The 22,879-nt window shown below is 39.1% G+C and overlaps 1 protein-coding gene across 1 annotated transcript in view; it reads left to right on the plus strand.

Moving 5' to 3' along the window:
• Window positions 1–22,468, plus strand: part of SCP2 (sterol carrier protein 2) — a 98,149-nt gene extending 75,681 nt beyond the window's left edge. Inside the window, exons 14-16 of the mRNA XM_027623157.2 lie at window positions 7,746–7,875; window positions 18,463–18,542; window positions 21,439–22,468. Coding sequence (XP_027478958.2) covers window positions 7,746–7,875; window positions 18,463–18,542; window positions 21,439–21,534 — 306 coding nt within the window. The 3' untranslated portion in view covers window positions 21,535–22,468. The remainder of the gene's footprint in view (window positions 1–7,745; window positions 7,876–18,462; window positions 18,543–21,438) is intronic.
• Window positions 22,469–22,879: the final 411 nt, after the last annotated feature.

Consider the following 22,879-nt stretch of genomic DNA (forward strand, 5'->3'; position numbering starts at 1 on the left):
ACTGAGCCACCCAGGCACCCCAGTAATCAATTCTTGATAGATAATAATCATATTAAGGCCATCTAATAGTAACTCTTTTAAAAAAGAGAGCTATTTTTTTTTTGAGAGTTCTTCTCTTTAAGCAAAATTACATATTTACATCATTGTTTCAAACCTAAAAGCATCTCGGGATATCATTACTGATTTTAATTTTCAGACTAATAAGGCACACTTACAGCCACAGTCACACAATTCCAATTACACATCTATTAAGCTGCCCGAAGGGGGCTGAAATAAAAGGATTCAGAACAGTTAAGCTGTGTATTTCATTTGTTCTACAGTGTGAAAGGCATACATTGTGCATATCTCCCAACTCCTTCATTGTAGCACAAAGAACTTAGCATCTTTGCACTCACAGTGCAAGGTGATTGATTGCACTGTGAGTGGAAAACAGTCAGTGCATCTGATGTGTCTTGACAAAGGACCCTGTATTTCTAGGATTTTCATGATCAGGACCTTCCTGAGGTAGAGAGGGCCAGGTTTGCCAGTTCTGGGCAGGCAGGCCCTGGTCCAGGGGCTGCAGACCTGTCCGGCCACCATCTTGTGGGGATACAGCTGCATGGGTGGTTATACGTGTTTTATAACCTGCTTTTTCTCTTGACAGTGTTCCATTCGCATAAGTATAAATCCTTACCATCAGTTTTAATGACCACCTAGTACACTTTGAATTTAATGTATCATGATCTATTTAACTAGCCTCCTTCGATGAACATTGCTTGTATTTAAATTTTGCAAGTAAAGTAGTGGTATAATAAATTTCCTTTTTTACTCATCTTAAATACTTAATGCCATGATCATCTTAGCATAAATAAAGGGGGAAATTGTTGAGTTGTTGGATATGTGTATTTTGCCTTTTGGTATATATTCCCAAGCTATCCACCAAAAAGGGTACTAGTTTACAAACTTAATAACAATTCATGGGAGTGACTGTTTTTTCCTCATACCTTCTCCAGTGCTGTGTGTTGCCTGGATTTTTAAAAATCTTTGCCAATCTGTGGGGCACCTGGGTGGCTCAGTTGGTTAGGCATCTGCCTTCGGCTCTGGTCATGATCCCAGGGTCCCGGGATCCAGCCCCACATTGGGCTCCCTGCTCAGCAGAGAGCCTGCTTCTCCTTCTCCCTCTGCTGCTCCCCTTGCTTATGCTCTCTCTCTTTCTATCAAATAAATAAATAAAAATCTATTAAAAAATAAAAAAAAATCTTTGCCAATCTAGTAGGAAAAAATATCTCATTTTTGGTTTTTTGTTTTTTTTTTTTAAATCCCCAACATGGGACTCAAACACCTGACCCTGAGATCAAGAGTCACATGCTCTCCTGACTGAGCCAGCCAGGTGCCCCTCTTGTTATTGTTTAATTACCTTCATTATATATGTCCACTGAACTGAAATTGGACTCTATCAGGGCTCAGCTTGAATTTTTTTTCTTACCACCAATATTGTCTGTAGAGCAACCCATAGGATAATTGCTTCTGCCAAGTTGTCCTGTTTCTTTTTCCAATTTATTTTGTCTAAAAAAATCAAATAAAAATAATTAGTACCTGGTAAAGTATATGTCAGTCATTGAATACTTCATTATTGGGATTAACAAAGCCGGACTGTTTTTATTTCACAGTCTTCTTTTAGCTTTGCAATTGTATTCCTCCTGCTCCCATTTTAATTCTTTTCTCCTCCCTCCATAACCTCACTTGTGTGGACCTTGTCCCCTTGTTTTCTTCCCACGATTGTAAGTTTCCTAAATGTGAGGACTAGAAAGTGAAAGTCTTGGAATCTTTTGTCAATTCATGCATTTTCTGCATTAGCAAAGGAAATCTGGCCAGAGATTTTATTTCCACTTTTGTCTGTTAGCAATACCCCATTGCCTTTCTTTGAATTCTGCCTTAACTTTTTGTTCCAGTTAAGTTTGAGACAGAACCCACTCCTTGACCTTTTGCCTACTCAGAAAGAAATACTTTTTTTTCACTCAAGGAGGCACTTAGAACTTTCTTAGTACTAATGATCTTTAGTTTCTCAACAAATGTGTATTTTCTTTCCTCTTTTAACTCTCTCCTTGCCCATTTCCTTACCCTGTCTCACTTCTTCAATGAAAAATGTTATTTTATGAAAGGATCAGTTCTTAAAAGTAACGACAAGTGTAAAATTAATCTACATCTGTTTTAAGGAGGTGGGAGGAATTTCTCTCCAAGTATGCTAAGTAGAATTTCTAAATGTTTGCTGGTGTTTTCCTGCTCTGACTTGTTGATGTCTATTCCTGAGGCATTATGCATGCAGATGGCATGGATGCACCTAGAAATTGTCATTCATGGGCTGCTGGCCCCAAAGGAAGCCTGGCTCTTGGGTGGCCCACCACACTGGGATTATCAACCCACTCTTTTATTTATTTTTTGTTTTGTTTTGTTTGTTTGTTTTTAAAAGATTTTATTATTTATTTATTTGACAGAGAGAGACACAGTGAGAGAGGGAACACAAGCAGTGGGAGTGGGAGAGGGAGCACAAGCAGGGGGAGTGGGAGAGGGAACACAAGCAGGGGGAGTGGGAGAGGCAGAAGCAGGCTCTCCACTGAGCAGGGAGCTCAATCCTAGGTCCCTGGGATCATGACCTGAGCCAAAGGCAGATGCTTAACGACTGAGCCACCCAGGTGCCCTAACCCACTCTTTTAGATTGTCTTCACAGAAACTTGAGGGATAAAATATTCAAGGAATATGGAGAAGACTTGAACTTAAGATTCATTTATGGAGACACCCTGCTTTCATAGGTTTAAGCTGGAAGTATTAATGTAACCTACTTTGCAGTATGGTATGGTCAAACAACAAGAGCATTGAATTAAAAGTGAAACCAAACTGGAACTGATTGGTTGTACTACTTACTAACCACACGTCCCTGCCCTTCAGGGAACAGAGTTTAGTGGAAAGATAGACATGGAGAGATTTTCCCAGGAAAGAAAAATACGGCTTTAACAAGAAACATGGATGCATGTGCAAAGGGCTATCAAAGTGTCCAGTACAGGTAGAAAAGCCTTCCCAGAAGAATTGGCAAGTGAGCAGGGACTTGATGAGGTTGGGGTGGGAATGTGAATAGGAGGTGAGTGAGCTGGGACAGGGCATAAGCAAGGCCATGGAGGCACATATGTTTATGCAATTCAAGATGATTGGTATTGTTGGAACATAAAGCCTGAGGAGGATGAAAAAAGTGGCTGGATAGGAACAGATAAATATCCCTCAGATTATGAAGAATTTGAATGATGTAAAGACAGACTTTCTCCGTAGGCTCTGGGGAGCCACATTTAAGAAATTCACACCTGGAAGTGTTAGATGGCTTATGTTAGTGTTAGATGGGTTACTTGGCAGCAGGATAGAAAATAGTCCGAAGGGTTCTTTTTTTTTTTAATAATTTTTTATTGTTAAGTTAATCACCACACATTACATCATTAGTTTTTGATGTAGTGTTCCATGATTCATTGTTTGTGCATAACACCCAGTGCTCCATGCAGAATGTGCCCTCTTTAATACCCATCACCAGGCTAACCCATCCCCCTACCCCCCTCCCCTCTAGTCCGAAGGGTTCTTAACCTTTATGAGCCTCAGTTGTTTTTTCTGCTCAATGAGCTAATAATAATACCTGTCCAACTACTTACAAGGTTTTATGGAGATTAAAGAAATAATGTATATAAAAGGATTTGAAAACTTTATAGCCCTAAAAAGAGTATTGTTGTCATTAATAATTAATTTCAAAGCTAACTTAGAATAATTTGAGTGAGATATTTTAAGGGAAGCCAGAATAAGAGAATTTCTCTGTAAAAATCTGACAAGAAATGTTGGTTTCTTGGTTTAACTAGGAAGTATTGATAGTTAATTCCAGAACACCCACATGTAAGAAATGCTCCCGTGATTGTTGAGATAAGTAGGCCTAGACTAAATATTTTTAGAATAGCTTCTTTGGAGTCTAAGACACATGATTATTTCTGAATAGGTTCAGGTGTGTTACCTAGTATAAGAAAAAGATTGACATACTCATTAACATTAGAAAGACAAAAAAGCCTGTGCCTGGCTGGTTCAGTCAGAAGAGCATGTAACTCTTGATCTCAGGGTCATGAGTTTGAGCCCCACACTGGGTGTAGAGGTTACTAAAAAAAGTTAAATAAACTTAAAAAAAAATAAAAAGACAAAAGTCTGTGGGGTGTGGAAAAATTGGAACCTTCATTCATTGCTGGTAGGATCGTAACATAGTGTGGCTACTTTAGAAAACAGTTTGGTAGTTTGTCATAAAGTTAGGCATCACTTTATGACCCAGAAATTTCACTTCTAAATATATACTTAAGAAAAATTAGAGCCTGTGTTCATATAAAAAACTTGTATACAAGTGTCCGTGGAGTATTATTCATAATAGCTAAAAAGGGCAAGCAACCAGCAGCTGATGAATGACTAAATGAAATGTGCCGCATCCATATAATGGAATGTTATTTTGTCATAAAAAAGGAATGAATTACTGATACATACTTCAGCATGGATTGGATGAATCTGAAGAACATTTTGCTAAGTGAAAGTCACAAAAGACCTTGTATTGTGTGATTCCATTTATATGATATGTCCAGAATAAGCAAATCCACAGAGATCAAAAGCAGATTGGTGGTTACCAGAGGCTACTAGCAGGAGAGGAGAAGGGGGATGACTACCAGTGGCTTTGGGTTTCTTTTTGGGGTGATAAGAACATTCTAAAATTAGATAGTGGTGTTGGTTGTACCGCTTTGAATATACTAAAATACCACTGAATTGTATACTTTAAAACAAACAAAACACAACAAAAAGAAAGAACTTAGGCCAGCCTCTCTGCTTACATAGAAACAGAAGTTAGTATCTGATATCAGTCTATGCAAGTTCCTCAGGGATAATAATTATTTGAGTATTTCAGGTACTTATACCACAGTGCCTAAACATATCAAACACTTAAATCTTTTTTAAAAGAATGAGTATTAGACAAACCCTAAGAAACTCTAGGAAACAAACTGAGGGTTGCTGGAAGGGAGGTGGTTGGGGGATGAGGTAACTGGGTGATGGGCATTAAGGAGGGCATGTGATGTAATGAGCACTGGGTGTTACATGCAGTGGATGAATAACAACTCTACGTCTGAAATTAATGATTTAACTAATTAAAGTAATTGTTAACTAATGATATGTTAACTAACTGAATTTAAATAAGTTAAAAAAGTAAAAGAATGAATATTATGATACCAAAAGGAAGAATCTTGTATCTAAATTATTGCAGGAATGTAAGGCTGAAATTAAGAAGGTGGGAAATAAAAACTATTAGAAATTATAAGAGGTAGCCAGTTCCAAAATAAACATTCAAAGATTAATATGTTTTTTATATATTTGCAATAACCCATGAAATGCAATAAAAATATTAAGAGCAGTATAAAATATAAAACACCTAAGAATGAACTTGGTAAGAAATGTACAAGAGCCTATGTGGGAAAAAATTGACAAAATACTGCCAGTGGACATCAGAGAAAACTTGAAGATATACCATATTCATGGATGGGAGGATTTAATATTGTAAAGTATTCTCCCCCAAACTGATCTAACAGATTTTATGTAACCCCATGTAAATCCAAAGCATTTTGGTGGGGAGAAGAACTAACTAAATTATTATAATGTACATGTAGAGGGGGAAAATGTCCAAAACAAGTCCAGCAATATTTGGAAGAGAGGAATTATAATGGGGATTTATTGTACCGAAGTATAAAGTACATTATAAAACTAATATTGGCACAGGAATAGCACACAGATCATAGAGTAAAATAACAACAACAACAACAAAATGCTAACATGTATTGAGCAGTTACTCTGATTTGTGGGTCTTTAAATACCATACAACTCTATGATGGTAGCTACTGGCATCTCCATTTCACAGATAAGAAGAAAACTGAAATTCAGAGAGGTTTAGTAACTTGCTCTGGGTTATGAAGTACATGGCAGGAATTTAAGCTTCAATAAACAAGGCTATGTAAAAATATTTATATTTTTATAATATAACAATATTCACAGCATTGTTAACAAGTGCCAGAAGTAAGAATTAATCTAAATATCAAGGAAGAGTATTGGTTAGATGAAGTATAGTACATTTTCACAAATAAAGACTATATGTGGTCATTTAAAATTATGTTGAAGAATATTTAATGACACAGAAATGACGATAATGATATGAAACAGAAAAGTGGATTACAAAACAATATATATAAAATATGATCCCATTATGAAAACATATGGAGAGAAAAAAGATGAAGGGGATTTAAATCAAAATATTATTTTCTCTGAGTAGTAAAATTATGAGTGATTTATATTTTCTTTTTGCTTATCAACATTTTCAATTTTTGGGGGTGCCTGGGTGGCTCAGATAGTTAAGCGTCTGCCTTCGGCTCAGGTCATGGTCCCAGGGTCCTGGGATCGAGCCCCGCATCTGGCTCCCTGCTCTGCAGGGAGCCCGCTTCTCCCTCTCCCTCTGCTATTCCCCCTGTTTGTGCTTTCTCGCTCTCTTTGTCAAATAAATAAATAAAATCTTTAAAAAAATTTTTTTTTCAGTTTTTTTCCACAGAAAATGTTTCTTTCTTTTTTTTTAAGATTTATTTATTTATTTCAGAGAGAGGGCACAAGGGGAGGGGCAGAGGCAGAGGGAGTGGGAGAGGGAGAGAGAGAATCTTAAGCAGGTTCCACCAGCGCGGAGCCTGACATGGGGTTCCATCTCCTGAGATCATGACCTGAGCCAAAATCAAGATTCAGATGCTTAACTGACTGAGCCACCCAGGCACCCCAAAAATGTGTTTCTTTAAAGAAAAGTAATTGCAGTAGAATTACCATGTTTTTGGTTTCTTTTTTAAGAAAGGTATGTGAGCTTGTTGTCACCCTTTCATTTTTCACCCTGCCAGTGGCCTTAGCTTAGTTAGTCCCCTGTGCTGTCATAGTGATTGTAGTGATCATTTACCTTCTAACTCCTACTTCTGTATTCTCAGTACCTAGAACAAGGTCCGGTGCCAATCATTGTTGTGATCAACAAGTATTTCTGTAAGGAATGATGAAAGAAGTAGGAATGAAGGGAAGAAGGAAGGAGGAAGGAAACCAACCTACAGAGATAGGGGTCTGAGGTTATTTTTTCAGTTTCATTCCTTCAAGATTCGAAAGCAGTTGGTGGTTGGTATATTACTTGTATAATTCTTTATACTAATCCAGAAAATACGTTGTCGCCTCCCTTCATGCCCCTGCCCCCGGAATAAAAGACTTGCTCTCAGAACCCCTTATCTTTAAGTTATGATTGTGAGAAACCAGAAACACATGCAAAGAAATTTACCTGCAAAAAAAGAGGGAATGGGGGGTTCCTACATTTAGATAGGCCAGAGTGAATCTTTCAGAAATTATTGAGATAAAGGAAAGCTACTTCAGTAGAACGTACTGCTGTGCAACCCCTATTCTCCCTTTCCTTCCACCAGTTGTATCCGGAAAGCCATTTTTAACAAAAGATTTGGCAGATGAGGGAGTTGTTGCCTGTTGCCTTTCAGATTTTTCTGGGTAAAAGATCCTGAGGGAGCTTGGGGACTGTGGCTGGCCCAGCTGCTCACATCATGTATCTATTTAAACATTCAATTTAGAGAAAAAGCCAGAGAAACAAATATAATATAACTCCCAGCGTTTTGTTGTTTTGTTTTGTTTTTCCTTTCCAGGAAGGGGAACAGTTTGTGAAGAAAATCGGTGGTATTTTTGCCTTTAAGGTGAAGGACGGCCCGGAGGGTAAAGAAGCCACCTGGGTGGTGGATGTGAAGAATGGCAAAGGATCAGTGCTTCCTAACTCAGGTCAGTGCAGTGATGACTTCGTTTACAGGAGCACTGACAAATACACAAGGCGAAATGTGGATCTGCTTTGGTGTTTTCCAAAAGGTCTGGCTTCAGAGGTATAGGACCCTGTTAAAAGAACTAGTGAATCCTTGGGAATAGGAATAGGTCACGGCTGCCTCCTCCCAAAGATTGGGAGGCTCTATCACAGAGTTGCCAGTTTTAGGCTTTAGAATTAGACAAACTTGGGTTGGGGTCCTGGCCATTCACAGATTCTGGCTTTGAACAAATTATTTAACTTCTCTGAGCCTCAGTTTTCTGATCTGTAGATGGGAATAATAAATGGTACTTATTTCATAGGGTTGATGCAAGGATTAAGAGAATTATCTCTCTTAAGTATCCTGTAAAGCACATGCTCCAGCATATGGTTACACTGCCTTGAAAGTCCTGTCTATACTCACTGTCTCCACTTCCTCTCATCCCAGTCTTTCTTGAACCCACTCCAGTCAGCTTTTATCTGCATCACTGTTCCAAAACTATTTTGTCAAGGTCACCAGTGACCACCATGTTGCTAAATTCAGTGGTTCATTCTCAGCCTTCATGATATTATACTTCTAGGCTTTCCTCTTACCCACTGGATGTTCCTTCCTGGCCTCTCTTTCTGTTTTCTCATCTCCAGATTTCTTAATGTTGGCATGCTCCAAGCCTCGGTTCTATCTCCATTCACTCCCTAGGGATCCCCTCTAGTTTCATGCTTTTAAAGCCATCCCTACACTGATGACTCCCAGATATCTTCAGCATGGACCCAGCCACTGAACTCCAAGGTGTATATCCAACTGCTTAATTGACAAGTTTACTTGGATACTTGATAGGTATCCCGAAGCTAACATGTATAAACTCCTGATTTGCTCCTACTCCCCTTTAATGATGTATTCCTCCCATCATCTTCCCCATCTCCAGAAATTGGTTCTCTGTCCTACCAGATCCTTGGTCCAAAATCCTTGAGGTCCTCATTGGCTCCTTTTTTTCTCACACTACAGTCTAATCCATCAGCAAATTCTGTTTCCCTCTTCTACTACCACCTTGGTCTAAGCCTCCATCATTTTTTTTGCCTGTTCTCCCTGTTTCTAACCTTGCCCCCTGCAGTTCTTCTTCATGCACCAGCTGGAGTGATCATTTTATTTATTTATTTGGGAGTGATCATTTTGAAACTTAAGTCAGATTGTGATTCTTCTCTGCTCAAAGCCATCCAAATGCTTTTAGCTCACTCAGTAAAAGCCAGAGTTCTTATACTGGCATTACATGATCTGGCCCCACTTTTCTCTGTTTTACTACACTTGCCCTTACTTTGCTTTAGTCACACTGTTCTCCTTGCCATTGCTGAAACATAGGGTGTTCCCAGTTTAGGGGCTTTCTACTATATTCCCTCTGCCTGGAATTGTCTTCCCTTAATATCCTCATGGCTTTTTCCCTCATTTCCTTTGAATATTTGCCCAGATGTCACCTTCTCAGTGAGCCCTTCCTTAACCATAATGCTTTTATTTTATTTATTTATTAAAAAATATTTTATTTATTTATTTGACAGAGTACAAGCAGGGGGAGCAGCAGAGGGAGAGGGAGAAGCAGGCTTCCCGCTGAGCAGGGAGCCCAATGTGGGACTCGATCCCAGGACCCTGGGATCATGACTTGAGCCAAAGGCAGACGCTTAACTGATTGAGCCACCCAGGCGCCCCAGCCTTAATGCTTTTAAATCACAGCCCTGTTAACCATTCCCTATTGTCCTTTGCTGTCTTATTTTTCTTTATAGCACTTACTGCCATCTGATATACTCTATAATATTTTACTTATTTCCTTATTGTCTGTCTCCCCCACTTGAATTGTAAAGTGCACGAAGACAGAGCTTTTTGCCTGTTAGGTTCCCTGCTGCATCCCCATTGCCTACAATAGTACCAGATACATGGTAGGCCTTCAGTAAAATAAATAATTTAAAAATGAACAGCAAAATAAATGAATGGTGCTTAGTAAGTATTCACCAGGTTACATTTTGTATGTTGTATTTTATGTTTCATTTATCTTGTTGGAGAGAGCCTGGTGCAATTAAAAAATATGATGTATGGGGACCACCTTTTTGGAAAGCTTAAAATACCATGCTATGAACTTTGAAAGTGATTTGATATATAATCAATCCAGTTAAAGCTTTGTAGGTAGAAAAGTGAAAGTCAGGACTGTGTTTTAAGAGGATGAAGCTGGTGCATTAGATCTGATGAATTGGAAAGGGAGAAATCAGGCACAGAGAGAGCAATTGGGAGGATGGATATTGCCACTGTCTAAGTGAGCAAAAAGGATAACCTGAGTGTTGGCAGTGAGAAAAAGAAGATGTTGTTACATCGTAGTTACCAGGGTATTTGGGGTGAAGTTGATGGGACCTGGAAGCTATGTAGGAGAAGGAAGTCTATCAAAGATGGGAGAGTTTTGTTACCGACACATTATTGAGGGAGGTCCTGGAGGAGTGGATGATGTCAGGAGCACAGGGGGAAGGAGGGACGATACTTCTTTCTCTGAGAGGGTAGATAAATATTCAGGGGCATTTTGAGGTAGAAAGGAAGTTGGCAGAGCTTTTGGAATAGAGTTTAGAGCTTGGAGACAGGAGAAAATGTTAAGAGTGGCGTTGTTGAACAAGGATCAACTAGAGATTCATGAAGGAAGAGGCAGTAGTAAGGGCATCTTGTGTGGGCAGCATGGTAATGTGGTGGAGAGTTCCCGAATTACATATAGTCACTTTTTTCCCCTCAAAATCAGTAGGCAGAAAAATAACTATGAATTTGCATTTTTATGAGCTGCCACTCTGATGTGGTGTAGGAAAAAAAACTGAATGCTTCATCTAGATTTAAGCTTTTAAAAATAAGAACTTTGGGAAAATAGTTATTTTAGAATTAGATTCTGATGTGCGCAGGCAGATGATAAGGTGATAGTAAAAAAAAATTTCTCCTGTTTTTTTGTTATTATTGTTTGTCATGAAAGATAATATGCTTATGGAAAGCTATTAAATAGTTTCAAAAAACCTTACTCCCTGTGTATATATTCTGGCCGTGAGCTCTCCCCATATTAGGTGCCCCATACTAGACCTGAAGGGAATTTACCCTGGAGCAAGGTGATTTCTGCTGAAACTGACACCTGTTGGCAGCTAGGAGTGGCGTTGAAATGTGGACTTACCCAGTAAAAGCCACCACTGGAAATTGCCAGATCCTTTTACATCAGCCAACAAATGCCCATTTGTTAGAGATCAGCTATGTTAAAGCATTAATAACCTGTCCTAGTTTGAACTAGCATCTTAAAGAGAATTGCTAGTTCTTTCGTCATATACACAGTGTTGAGAGGTTTACCTACTGTTGATGAAGTAAGCTTTCCTAAAAAGAATTTCATTTGCTTATATTCTAAGAGTTTGGTAATGATTATACAGATGGTTATATTAAGGACTTTTAGATTTTCTGCATCTTCCACAATCTTTTCCTCCTGCCTAGGTGTCTTTGTCTATGAATTCTGCCCCTCCCTCCTCTCCTTTAAAACAGCTCATATAGCATATCTCTAGGAAGCCAACTTTGATTAACGCATTATCTTTCATTCCTTTTATTCTGCCTTCTTAGCATCGACTTGAGTTCTCAACCCTGCCCCTTTGTGGGCAACATGACATGGAAGGCCTCAGCGGCTCGTATCCCCAAGGGACAGTAGAAAGAGCATAGCCTTTGGAGACACCCAAACTGGGCTCAGACCACAGCCCTGTCACTTACTAGGTGTATACCTTCCCTGAGTCCAATTGTCTCATCTAGAAAATAGTGAGAATAATTTCTATCAATGGAGCTGTTGTGGGGATTAAATGAGATCTGTCAAGCACTTCAGCATTTAGTAAGAGTGCAGTAAATCATTGCCTCCTCCCCAGTACACATATTAAACATTAATTTTGCTTGAACACGAGAGACTTGTCTGAGACTCTGCAAAAGGGCTTGGGGAACTGAGAAAGCATCTAGATTCATCAGATACTGATGAACTGGTGAAGGCCCAATTAAAACTGAGTTGTTGGGGCACGTGGGTGGCTCAGTTGGTTAAGCATCCCACTCTTGATTTCAGCTCAGGCCTTGATCTCAGGGTTGTGAGTTCAAGCCCCACTTTGGGCATGGAGCCTACTTAACACAACAACAAACTGAGCTGTTCAATGTTTGTATCCTTCCTGTAACAATTGGAAGCCATAGAGCTTGGGAATAATGGGCTTTAGCAGCAAGAATCTGCTTTCAGATCTAGCTCAACCTCTTTAGCTGTGTGATTGTGAGCAAGTTGTTTGATCTCTCTAATCCTCATAGGGTTGTTATAAAGATCAGATGAGGCCATGGATGTGAAGTGCTCAGCATGAGAGCAATAAATGCTGATAATTACAGCAGCAGCAGACTTCACTTCCTAAACTCACTTTTTTTTTTTTTTTTTTTTTAAGGTTGGGGGAAAGCAGAGGGAGAGGGAGAGAGAGAGAATCCTAAGCAGGCTCCGTGCTGGGCATGGATGTGAGGCTTGAGGACATGAGGCTTGATGTTACAATCCTGAAATCATGACTTGAGCCGAAATCAAGAGTTGAACACTTAACTGACCGAGCCACCCAGGCTCCCCTAAACTCAGTTTTCAATGACTAAAGAGTTCTTTCTTGAAATATTAGGATCAAGTCCAACTATAAATCAAGTCCAGAGATCTCAATTTACTAGTTTTTTTTCTCCCTGCTCTTTGATAATATAAATCTACATGGGAACTGAATTTTTTAGACTATACATCCCTTCATTTTCAAAGCTTCACACATTTTTTTTCCCCCAGTAATAAGAAAATTTTGTTAGAAGCTAAGATGGAATAGCCATTGAATCTCAGTCTTTTTAGGGTCTATCCCTGAGTTCTAAGACATACAATAAAACCTTTTAGCTTTCAATCTTGTTTTAACTATTTAATAATATGGGCATGCTGTGCTTTAATAACTTAACTACTATCTTAGTCTCTTTGGGCTGCTGTAACAAAATACCACAGACTGAATAGCTTATAAACAACAGAAAGTTATTTCTCACAGTTCTGGAACCTGGGAGTCCGAGATCAAGGTGCCAGCTGGGTCACTTTTGGTGAGGGCCCTCTTGCTGGTGTATAGCCAGTGCCTTCTTGCTGTGGACTCATATGGTAGAAGGGGCTAGGAGTCTTTTTGGAGACTTTTTTATAAGACACTAATCCCATTCATTAGGGTCCATGGTCCTGACCTCCCCATCTACTAATACCATCACATAGGGCCCTTTGCGGGGGACACAAACATTCAGACCATAGCAACCCCTAATTTCTTATTAAGGCACGGATTATCTGATTAGCTGTTAGGCCATGACTTGATAATCTTTTGAACTCTACATAATCTGCTTATTCAGCAAGTATTTATTGATTGCCCTTTATGTGTCAGGCACTCTTCAAGGACCCGGGCATATAGTAGTAAACAAAACTGACAAGGGCCCTGTCCCTGTGAAGTGTTTGTTCTAGTGGACAAATACAGAAAACACATATACAGATAAGTAAGGTAGTTTCACATAAGTGCAATAAAGAAAAATAAAACAGAATAGTAAGCTAGAAAGCTACTTGGTTTCAGGGAGAGGCCAAATTTAATTTGAGGAGGAGCCAACTATTAGAGGACTATGGTTATATTAATTGTCTAAGACACTGATTGCTGACAGATTTTTTTCTTGAATTTTTCCTTTTGCACTTGAAACGTCTTATTTGTCCAAGGTAGACATGGCTGGTTTAGCAATGAGATATTAGAGTCTTTGTTGTACAGTCTTTTTATTCGTTATACTTTGATATTAAAATTAATATTTTTAGGGACACCTGGGTGGCTCAGTCTGTTAAGTGTCTGACTCTTGATTTCGGCTCAGGTCATGGTCTTAGGGTTGTGAGACTGAGCCCCGAGATGGGCTCCTTGCTGGGGGTGGAGCCTGCTTAAGATGCCGTCTGTCCCTCTCCCTCTGCTCCTCCCCTTGCCCCACGTGCTTGCACTCTCTCTCTCTAAAAATAAATAATTAATTAAACTTTAAAAAATTAATACTTTAAAATTTTTGTAGTATAAGTATAATTTACTTAAGTGTAAAGAACATTAGAAAAGATAGAGAAACAAAATGGAAAAATTACTCTCCTATAATCCCACCATCTATGTTAGGGGTTGACAAACTGTTTATTTGTTTTGTGTAAAATTTGTATTGAAGTCTAGCTTATAATAAAAGGCATAAATTTGAAGTGTACAGCTTGATAAATGTTTACAGATGAATATATCTCCCAGATCAAGCTGCAAAATGTTGCCAGCATGCTAGAAGCCTCTCTCATGCCCCCTGCTATCACCATTCTATCTCACAAGAAACCACTCTTCCAAATTCTATCACCATAGATTGATTTCATTTATTTTAGAAATTCATTTACATGGACTCATACAATATTTACTTTTTTAGGTTTGGGGTTTTTTTTGCTCAGCATCATAAGATTCTTTAATATTGTTGTATGTAGCAGTAGTTTGTTTTTGCTATGTGAATGCCCCAGAATTTACTAATTCCATGGTTGATATATCTTTTCAGTGTTTCCATTGTGGGGCCTATGAATAAAGCTGTTATGAACATTCTCATATGGGTCTCATAGTGGATGTGTGTGCTCATTTCTATTTAGCGTATAACCAGCAGAAATATTAGGTCATAAGGTACAGTATAGCCAAACAGTTTTTGACGTGGGTATACTATTTTACATTATCTTGCACATTACATGAGAGTTTCATTTGCTCCACATTTTTGATAGTACTTGGTACTGTTAGTTTTTTTTTTAAGTTGGCTTCAATGAGGTATAATTTAATAAAATAGTCTTCCCTTTTTAGATGTATAATTCTGTGAATTTAGGCAAATGCATATAGTTGTGTAACCATCACCAAAAATCAAGAGATAAAATTTTTCCATCATCCTAAAAAGTGTTCTCATGTCCTTTTGTAGTCAGTCCCCTTTTCCTATCCTCACACCCTGCAACCACTACTCTGATTTCTGTCCCTTTAGCTTTACCTTTTCCAGAATGTCATATAAATGGAATCATACAGTATGTAGTTTTGTTTTGTTTTAAGTTTTTATTTTCAAGTAATCTCTACACCCAATGTGGGACTTGAACTTAAAACCCGAGATCAAGAGTTGCACACTCTACTGACTGAGCCAGCCAGGTGCCCAATATAGTTTTTTGAGCCTGCTTCTTTCACCAAGATTCATTCATATTGTTGCATGTAACATCAGTAGTTTGTTCCTTTTTAAATTTTTTTCCAAAGGTCAAATAATTGCTGTTTTATATTGGGACAGTTGAATTTCATATTTCAACCAAAAGACAAAAATGCAATTAAACACAGAAAATAATGGCATCTCCCAGATGCTTTTTTTTTTTTTTAAAGATTTTATTTATTTATTTGACAGAGAGACACAGTGAGAGAGGGAACACAAGCAGGGGGAGTGGGAGAGGGAGGAGCAGGCTTCCCGCTGAGCAGGGAGCCTGATGCGGGGCTTGATCCCAGGATGCTGGGATCATGACCTGAGCCGAAGGCAGACGCTTAATGACTAAGCCACCCAGGCGCCTCAAGATGCCTTATTTCTAAATCAAAGAAATACACAAATTCTGTTCCCTTCCCTCCTCCAATGCAATACAGCATCTAGCATCTTGGACTTTGTGAAGCACTTGAATGTAGAAATTAAAATGCTTGAGAGAGGGACGCCTGGGTGGCTCAGTCAGTTCGGCGTCTGCCTTCAGCTCAGGTCATGATCCCAGGGTCCTGGGATCGAGTCCCACATAGGGCTCCTTGCTCAGTGAGGAGCCTGCTTCTCCTTTGTTTGCCCTTCCTCCTGCTTGAGCATGCTCTCTCTCTGTCTCTGACAAATAAATAAAATCTTAAAAAAAAAAAAAAAAACACTTGAGAGGTCTAGCAAATGGCATTTGAAAGGGACCTCAAAATGCAGATATATCTTTTCAAACATATTACAGACTGAGCTGGCTCTTTGAACACTATCACTCTGCTTAAATTCAAGAAACAGGCTTTAAAAATGAAAAAGGCACACAAGTTGTATCTCAGTACAGATCTTCAGCTGGTCATCAGAAAAAATTCCAACAATAAAAAAATATCCTTGGTGTCACCTGCCCCTCCCTCCCACCCAAAGCTGAAATGAAGGAAAAAACAACAAAACAAAAACAGAAGAATTATATGTAACTTTGGAATCCTTTAGGAATCCACTACTTCCGATTAAAAATTTTTTAATACATCAGAGAATCATTAAAATGAAAAAAAAACACAAAAGTCATCTTGCTTTGACTGCTCTTCATGTATAGAATGAGCTGCTGTGTAGAGTGCATTTGAACTGAGTCCTTGTGGAAGGTGGAGGCGTTGCGAGGCTGGGGCGGGGGGTATTTCTTTTTTGTGGCTGAGTAGTTTATCCATTCACCAGTTGATGCACATTTGGTTTTTTCCCAGCTTTTGGCCATTTTAATAAAACCGCTATGAACATTCACATACAGTTTTTTGTGTGGACATATGTTTTCATTTCTTTTGGGTAAACACCTAAAAATGGGATTGCTAAGTCATATGGCATATGTATGTTTAGCCTTCTAAGAAACTTCTAGACTCATTTTTAAAGTGGCTGTACCATTTTACTGTCCCTCCAGCATTATACTGACCTTTCGGTTGCTCCGCATCCTAATCAGCACTGGGTATTGTCTTTTTTTCCCTTTTTGGCCGTTCATTCTAGTGGGTATATAGTAGTATCTCATTCATGCTTTTAACTTGCATTTCCCTGGTGAGTAATGAAGCTGAACACAGTTTCATATGCTTTTCTGGCCATTTGTAGATCTTTTGTACAGTGTGTATTATTTGCCTGTTTTTGTTTTGGATTATCTAACCTTTTCTAATTGAGTGATAGGAATTTTTTTATATATTCTGGATACAAGTTTGTTGTCAGACATATGAATTGCTAATATCCTCTCCTCTGTCTACTACCTGTTTTTTGGTGATTTTTTTTATTATTATTAACATATAATGTATTGTTTCAGGGGTACAAGTCTGTGATTCATCTCTTACATAATACACAGCGCTCACCACAACACATACCCTCCCCAGTGTCCATCACCCCTGTCTACTACCCGTTTTGAAAATCTTGGCACACAGCCACACTCACTTGTTTATGTATTATCAATGGCGGCTTTTGTACTACAGAGGCAGAGTTGCGTAGTTGTGATAGAGACCTAGTAGCTTTTGGCAGAGGCCAAAATACTTGGTGTCTGATCTTTTACACGAAAAGTTTGATAACCCCTGATATACATAACTGTACTCTTTATTTCTGTATATCAAATTACCACAAACTTAGTGGCTTGAAACAACACACACATCTATTACCTCACAGTTCCCATGGGTAAGTTGGCTGAGGAGAGCTTAGCTGGGCCCTCTGCATAGGGTTTTACAGCCTGCAGTAAAGGCATTGGCTAGGGCTGGGTTCTCATCTGGAGGCTTGACTGTGGAAGGGTGTGTGTCCAGGTTTACTTAGGTTGCTGGTGGAATTCATTTCCTTGCAGCTATAGAGAATGATCACTTTGTTTTTTTTACTGGCCATAGGCCAGAGTCTGCCCTCAGCTCCTAAAGACCAGCACCCCACCACATGGCCCTTTGCATATGCACTTTACAGCATAGCTACTAGCTTATTCCAGGCCAGCAGGAGAGAGAGTGAGTCTGCTAGCAAGACAGAGTCTTATATAACACAACGGAACCACAAGCATGACATCTCCTTTGCCACATTCTTTTGGCTAGAAGCAAGTCACAGGTCCTTTCCACACTCAAGAGCAGATCCAAAGGCATGAACATAGGAGGCAGGCATCACAGGGGTCACCTTAGAGTCTGGGGGCCACAGTAACTATTAATATAGTGGTGTCTACGTTTATAAATGTTTTTTCCTATACATATATAACTGAATATCTGTTTTTAAGCAAAAATGGGACCGTGCTCACAGTTTGTTTTGTAACTGGCTTGTGTAATGGTATCATGCATGATACAGTAGAACGTGAACATTTTTTCAGGTCAATAAATGTAGATCCACATCATCTAATGATTGCATCGTGTCCCATTATATGAATATGATAATTTCTTTTAAAGATTTATTTATTTAGAGAGAGCACAAGTGGGAGGGGCAGAGGCAGAGGGAGAGAGACTCTCAAGCAGACTCCACACTGAGTGTGGAGCCCAACACAGGGCTGAATCTCACGACCCTGAGATCACAACATCACAACCTGAGCCGAAACCAGGAGTCGGACACTTAACCGACAGTTCCAGCCAGGTGCCCCAATAATTAATCGATTCCCTCTTGTTAAATATTAAGGTTGTTTATAATTTATGCCACATTTTACCAGGCTGCCATAGAAGAGTACATGAGTACCCTTTTCCCCCACACTGCTCCAGTATTGGAGGTGATTTGTTAAAGTCAGTGGCTTTTGACTAGAGTGTATACACAAAACTGAGTACTCCCCTTTTCTCCTTTCTTTCCCTACCTATCTCTGTTTTAGATAAGAAGGCTGACTGCACAATCACAATGGCTGACTCGGACTTATTGGCATTAATGACTGGTAAAATGAATCCTCAGTCGGTAAGTACGATGGAGCATATTTCCTCCTAGTAGGTGGGTCTTTTAGTCCATTCCGTTTCATCTCCTGCCTCAGCCTCATACCATAAAGTGCAAAGTGGTCAAACCCACAAAACTCAGTGTTCCCTAAAATGTTCGCTTAACAAATGACAAACATTTGTGGTGCAGGCAATGTGCCAGGCACTGTCCCGTGTGCCGGAAATATCCAGATGAATAAGCAAGAGTTCTGCACAGGGCATTCACAATTTGGTATGGGACAAATCTGTAAAGGAGTAAGTGTATCCGAATATCCAGGGTGCCATGCCTTGGTTGTGGACGGCGGTGGGGGGCGCCATGTCTTCCTGGTCATCACAGAAAGTCGCACAGAGGAAGCGACACTTAAGCTGAGTCCTAAGAATGACCAGAAGTTAGCAGTGTGCGGATGGAGAGCAGGAGCCATCTAGGGGGAGGGAGCCATGTGAACAAAGGCATGACCTTTTACATATCCTGTCTTTGCCCATGCTCTTTTTGTCTGAACTGCCTTCCCTGACAAACTCCTTTCCTTTCAAAATTAGCTCAGATGTTACTCCCAAAGACCTCCTTACAAGTTGCCAGGGAACTGTAGCCAGTCCCTTTTCTGGGCCATCTCCTGGAAGCAAGCTTAGCACTTGTCACATTATATTAGTTATGATGCACCTATTTCCTTTCCATTAGATTGTGAGTGTCTCAAAGGAACAAACCATATCTTATTTGCCCTCATGTCTCCAAAACTTAGCACGGTGTCTGACATTTTTAAGTTTTCACTAAACAATTGCTGGATTAAATTGTATTTGTCTGAAGTGTATTGATGTCTTGTATGGGTTTTCCTGGTCCCCAAATCATCGAGGGTCTTCTTCTACTCATTAGAACAGACTTGATACACTGAGCTTTCATTAGCCAGAGAAAAAACAAAAAGAAACTGAGATGCTGCTTTGCATTGTGAACTTATTTTTCTGTTGCCTCAGCCTGATCTGTTTTAGGTCTCATTCCTACAGCCCCCTGGTAATCCAAAAGACTGGCTAAAACAACTAAATCTGGTGCACACTAGTATTCCTTTCTAAAATGCTTTCTCTAAGCAGCTAAGCCTATTTCAGTTGATGCTCTGACAAGTGAGAGACTTGCATCTGTGATGTTTCAGCTTAATATACAGCATTGGCATGGACATCTCCACCCACAGAGCCTGCTCCAAAAATCTGGACAAAACAGAGGCCACCAGTATAGGAGCTGGCTGTCTTCCTCCTTCCCACCCACTGCTCCTCGTTCCACTGTGCAGTTCATGCACTTCCTTGGCAGGGTGATCAGACTTCACACATCAGCTGCCCTCGTTCTCAGTTTATCTGTTCACCGCCCATTTGGGGGAGCAAAGGATCAGCTTCTTGAACACCTGTTAGCACCCAAAGGAATTAAAGATACAAATGGCAGATATTTCTGTTAATATGCTAATGGTCTTCCCTTATGCTTAGAGGATTTGACTAGAAACCATTAAATGCGTTGGAAATTATAATTTCAATGTTTGGCTACAGTTGAAACAAAGCAGTGTTCTCTCCACTGTAAAGCACACACGAAGAACCCCTAGGGGCCAGATTAAACTGATCCTTATGTTTGCATTCCCTAAAGGGTGAAGACTCATGTTTTCTCTATAATAATTAGTAAATAAAAAGTCATTTTCTCTTTTAATTTTTTAAAAAAGGAAAGTTGGTGAATTTCTCTTTTAGGTACTGCTGGTCCATATTTTTTAAGGACATATGTTAAATATATTGTGTTCTGAGACACCTGACCTTTAAGTCATCAGACAGAAGGCTGTGTGCCATATAGAAAGGAAATATTTAGTTTGTCCAGACAGAAGAGGGGGGGAAAAAAAAGGAATTAGTCACCCTTACCAGAAGGTGTAGAAAAAGCGGAGTTCTGTGCATTCCCATGGATAAGGCAGAAGAGTTCCTAACTTCGTAATATACTTGCTTAAAGAGCTGAGACTACCAGAAACTTTTTTCATCTAGCTCTTCCTTATTTTAACAATTAAGTCAAAAGACTGAGATCATAGCAGGGAAATCATGCTATGTTCCCAAATTTGCTATTATTTCTCTAAAGTTTTCCCGGGATTTTGTTACATGATAAATTTAGCAAACATCAAGTGATCTAATCCCAGGCAGTTGTTAAATGGAACAAATTGTAGCTCTGCACTTTGGGTTGGTTTGATTCTTCTTCTTGAGCCAAAGATTGACACCAGCACCTCAGTCTCAGCAGGCTGCCTGTTCTCCCTCTCTAGGGATAAATCCTTTATCATGTAGACCAAAAAAGGAAACAAAATTGGTGACATTTCATCCACATTGTATTGAATCCCAGGAGTATCTAAGTGTGTTATGCATGTGCTTTTTTTTCCTAGCAGACTACTGAAAATTTCAGTTCATACTCTTTTTTTTTTTTTAGATTTTATTTTTAAGTAATCTCTATACCCAGTGTGGGGCTGGAATTTAGAGATCAAGAGTCACATGCTCCACCGACTGAGCCTGGTGCCCCTCAGTTCATATTCTTGATCCACATGTAGTATTTTTAAACAAAATTGATCTAGTACGAACCCACTTTACCTACTATTTGGAAAATGTACCACTGGTGATGAAGGCAGATAAAGGTAGACTCAATTTCTAAGTGAAGACATTTGGGAAAGATGTGTCGTGTGACTGCTCTTTGTAAAGTGAACTTTTAACATAGCCTTCCCTTTGAGGAATCCAGTTCTAAATCTATTCCAGAAAGCCAACTTTCATATTTTGAAGAAAGTTTAAGAAACCTGGATAAATAAATGATCTCAGGGCTGGATCATCTAGAAATATCAGCAATCACAAAACAAAAAACACCAAGTAATAAATTTTCTTTCTTCTTCCAGGCCTTCTTTCAAGGCAAATTGAAAATTACTGGCAACATGGGTCTGGCTATGAAGTTACAAAATCTTCAGCTTCAGCCAGGCAAAGCTAAGCTGTGAAGAACTCCCTTTGCCTACCTTTGAAAATTAAGATGAGATATATAGATATATATCCATATATTTCATTGTCCGAACTTATACGGAAACTACACATTGGCAAATAGTGTGAGATTTGTTTTTAAATGGGTGTGACCGGTCCTGTTTCTCCTAAGCTCTGGGTAGACAGGGCCCGATGGTGTACTACTGCTTGCTGAATTGCATACAAAACTGTGCATTACAAAGTTCATGCGGTAATTATGGTTTAGGGTAAAACTTGAGTTTCAGAAAAAAATTAGGGACAGCAAAATCTAAAAACTATGTAAACAAAAGCTCTCATTTTGCTTATAAAGTATATTTAAAGATCATTCTGCTGAAGATTCAACTTAAGTTTTCCTCTGGAGAACTAGGGGAGAAGCCGAATACCAGGAACTGGCCAGTGGTAATTACTGTTGTGAATTAATGTCCTTAATCTATTTTCCATTAATAGTTTTTAAAATTCTGTACTGAGATGTTTAAAACAAGACTTAAATTTTGCTTTTCATGCCATCAAAATGGTATTTTTTTTCCCAAATCAAAATGAACCTGATCAGAGCTTGGGGGGGAAAAATCTACAGCTGAACACAGGCCTATTCTTAAAATAAAAATGTTTTTAAAATGACTTTCCTTCTTGAAAAAATCAGTGTATTGGTCGTAAAACGCTGTTGTTAAAAATAATTGAACAAATAAAGGTTGCTTTGAGATGCACAGTTTTCAAAGTATCTATCTGTAAAGCTCTCAGTCCTTTGTTCTCATTTTCCTTTTCCATATAAGTTTAGTTTAATTATCCACATTTGATTTATCTTTCTTCCTGTTTTTTTTCTAATGCTAATGTTATTTCTTATAACTCAGTAAGATACGGGATAAAATAATGCTTTTGGAAGAATGTTTAGTAGAAAATTAAAATAGCTCTTCCTGATCTCCTTTGTGTACATTGTGTATGTTCTCTTTGTTCAGGGTCTTCTCACTGATGGAGAGTAAGAGCAACGTTGGGGGATTTACAGTCTGTTATCTAGGTGTTATGTACCAGTTACTCTGATATAATCACTAGCTCTTGGTTGGGGAGGCAGTGTGTTGTAGTGGAAAGAGCACTCAACTAGGAGCCAGGAGTCTTGCTTCTTTGAGGCACGTAACTGCCTGCTGGGCCTGTTCACCAAACGGTTAAAAGAGGGGATTAAGTAGATGGTCTCTAAGGTCCGTTCAGCTCTGAGAATCCTGTGAGTCTACTCAACCCGGCAGCACTGTTCTGGGAGTTACACAGACCCCACCTTTCTGCTGTTAACATGTTACTTCACCAAAAGGTGGTCAGAGGTAAAAAGCCAGGTTCATT

This window comes from Zalophus californianus, chromosome 4, assembly GCF_009762305.2.
Source record: "Zalophus californianus isolate mZalCal1 chromosome 4, mZalCal1.pri.v2, whole genome shotgun sequence".
Lineage (NCBI taxonomy): Eukaryota > Metazoa > Chordata > Mammalia > Carnivora > Otariidae > Zalophus > Zalophus californianus.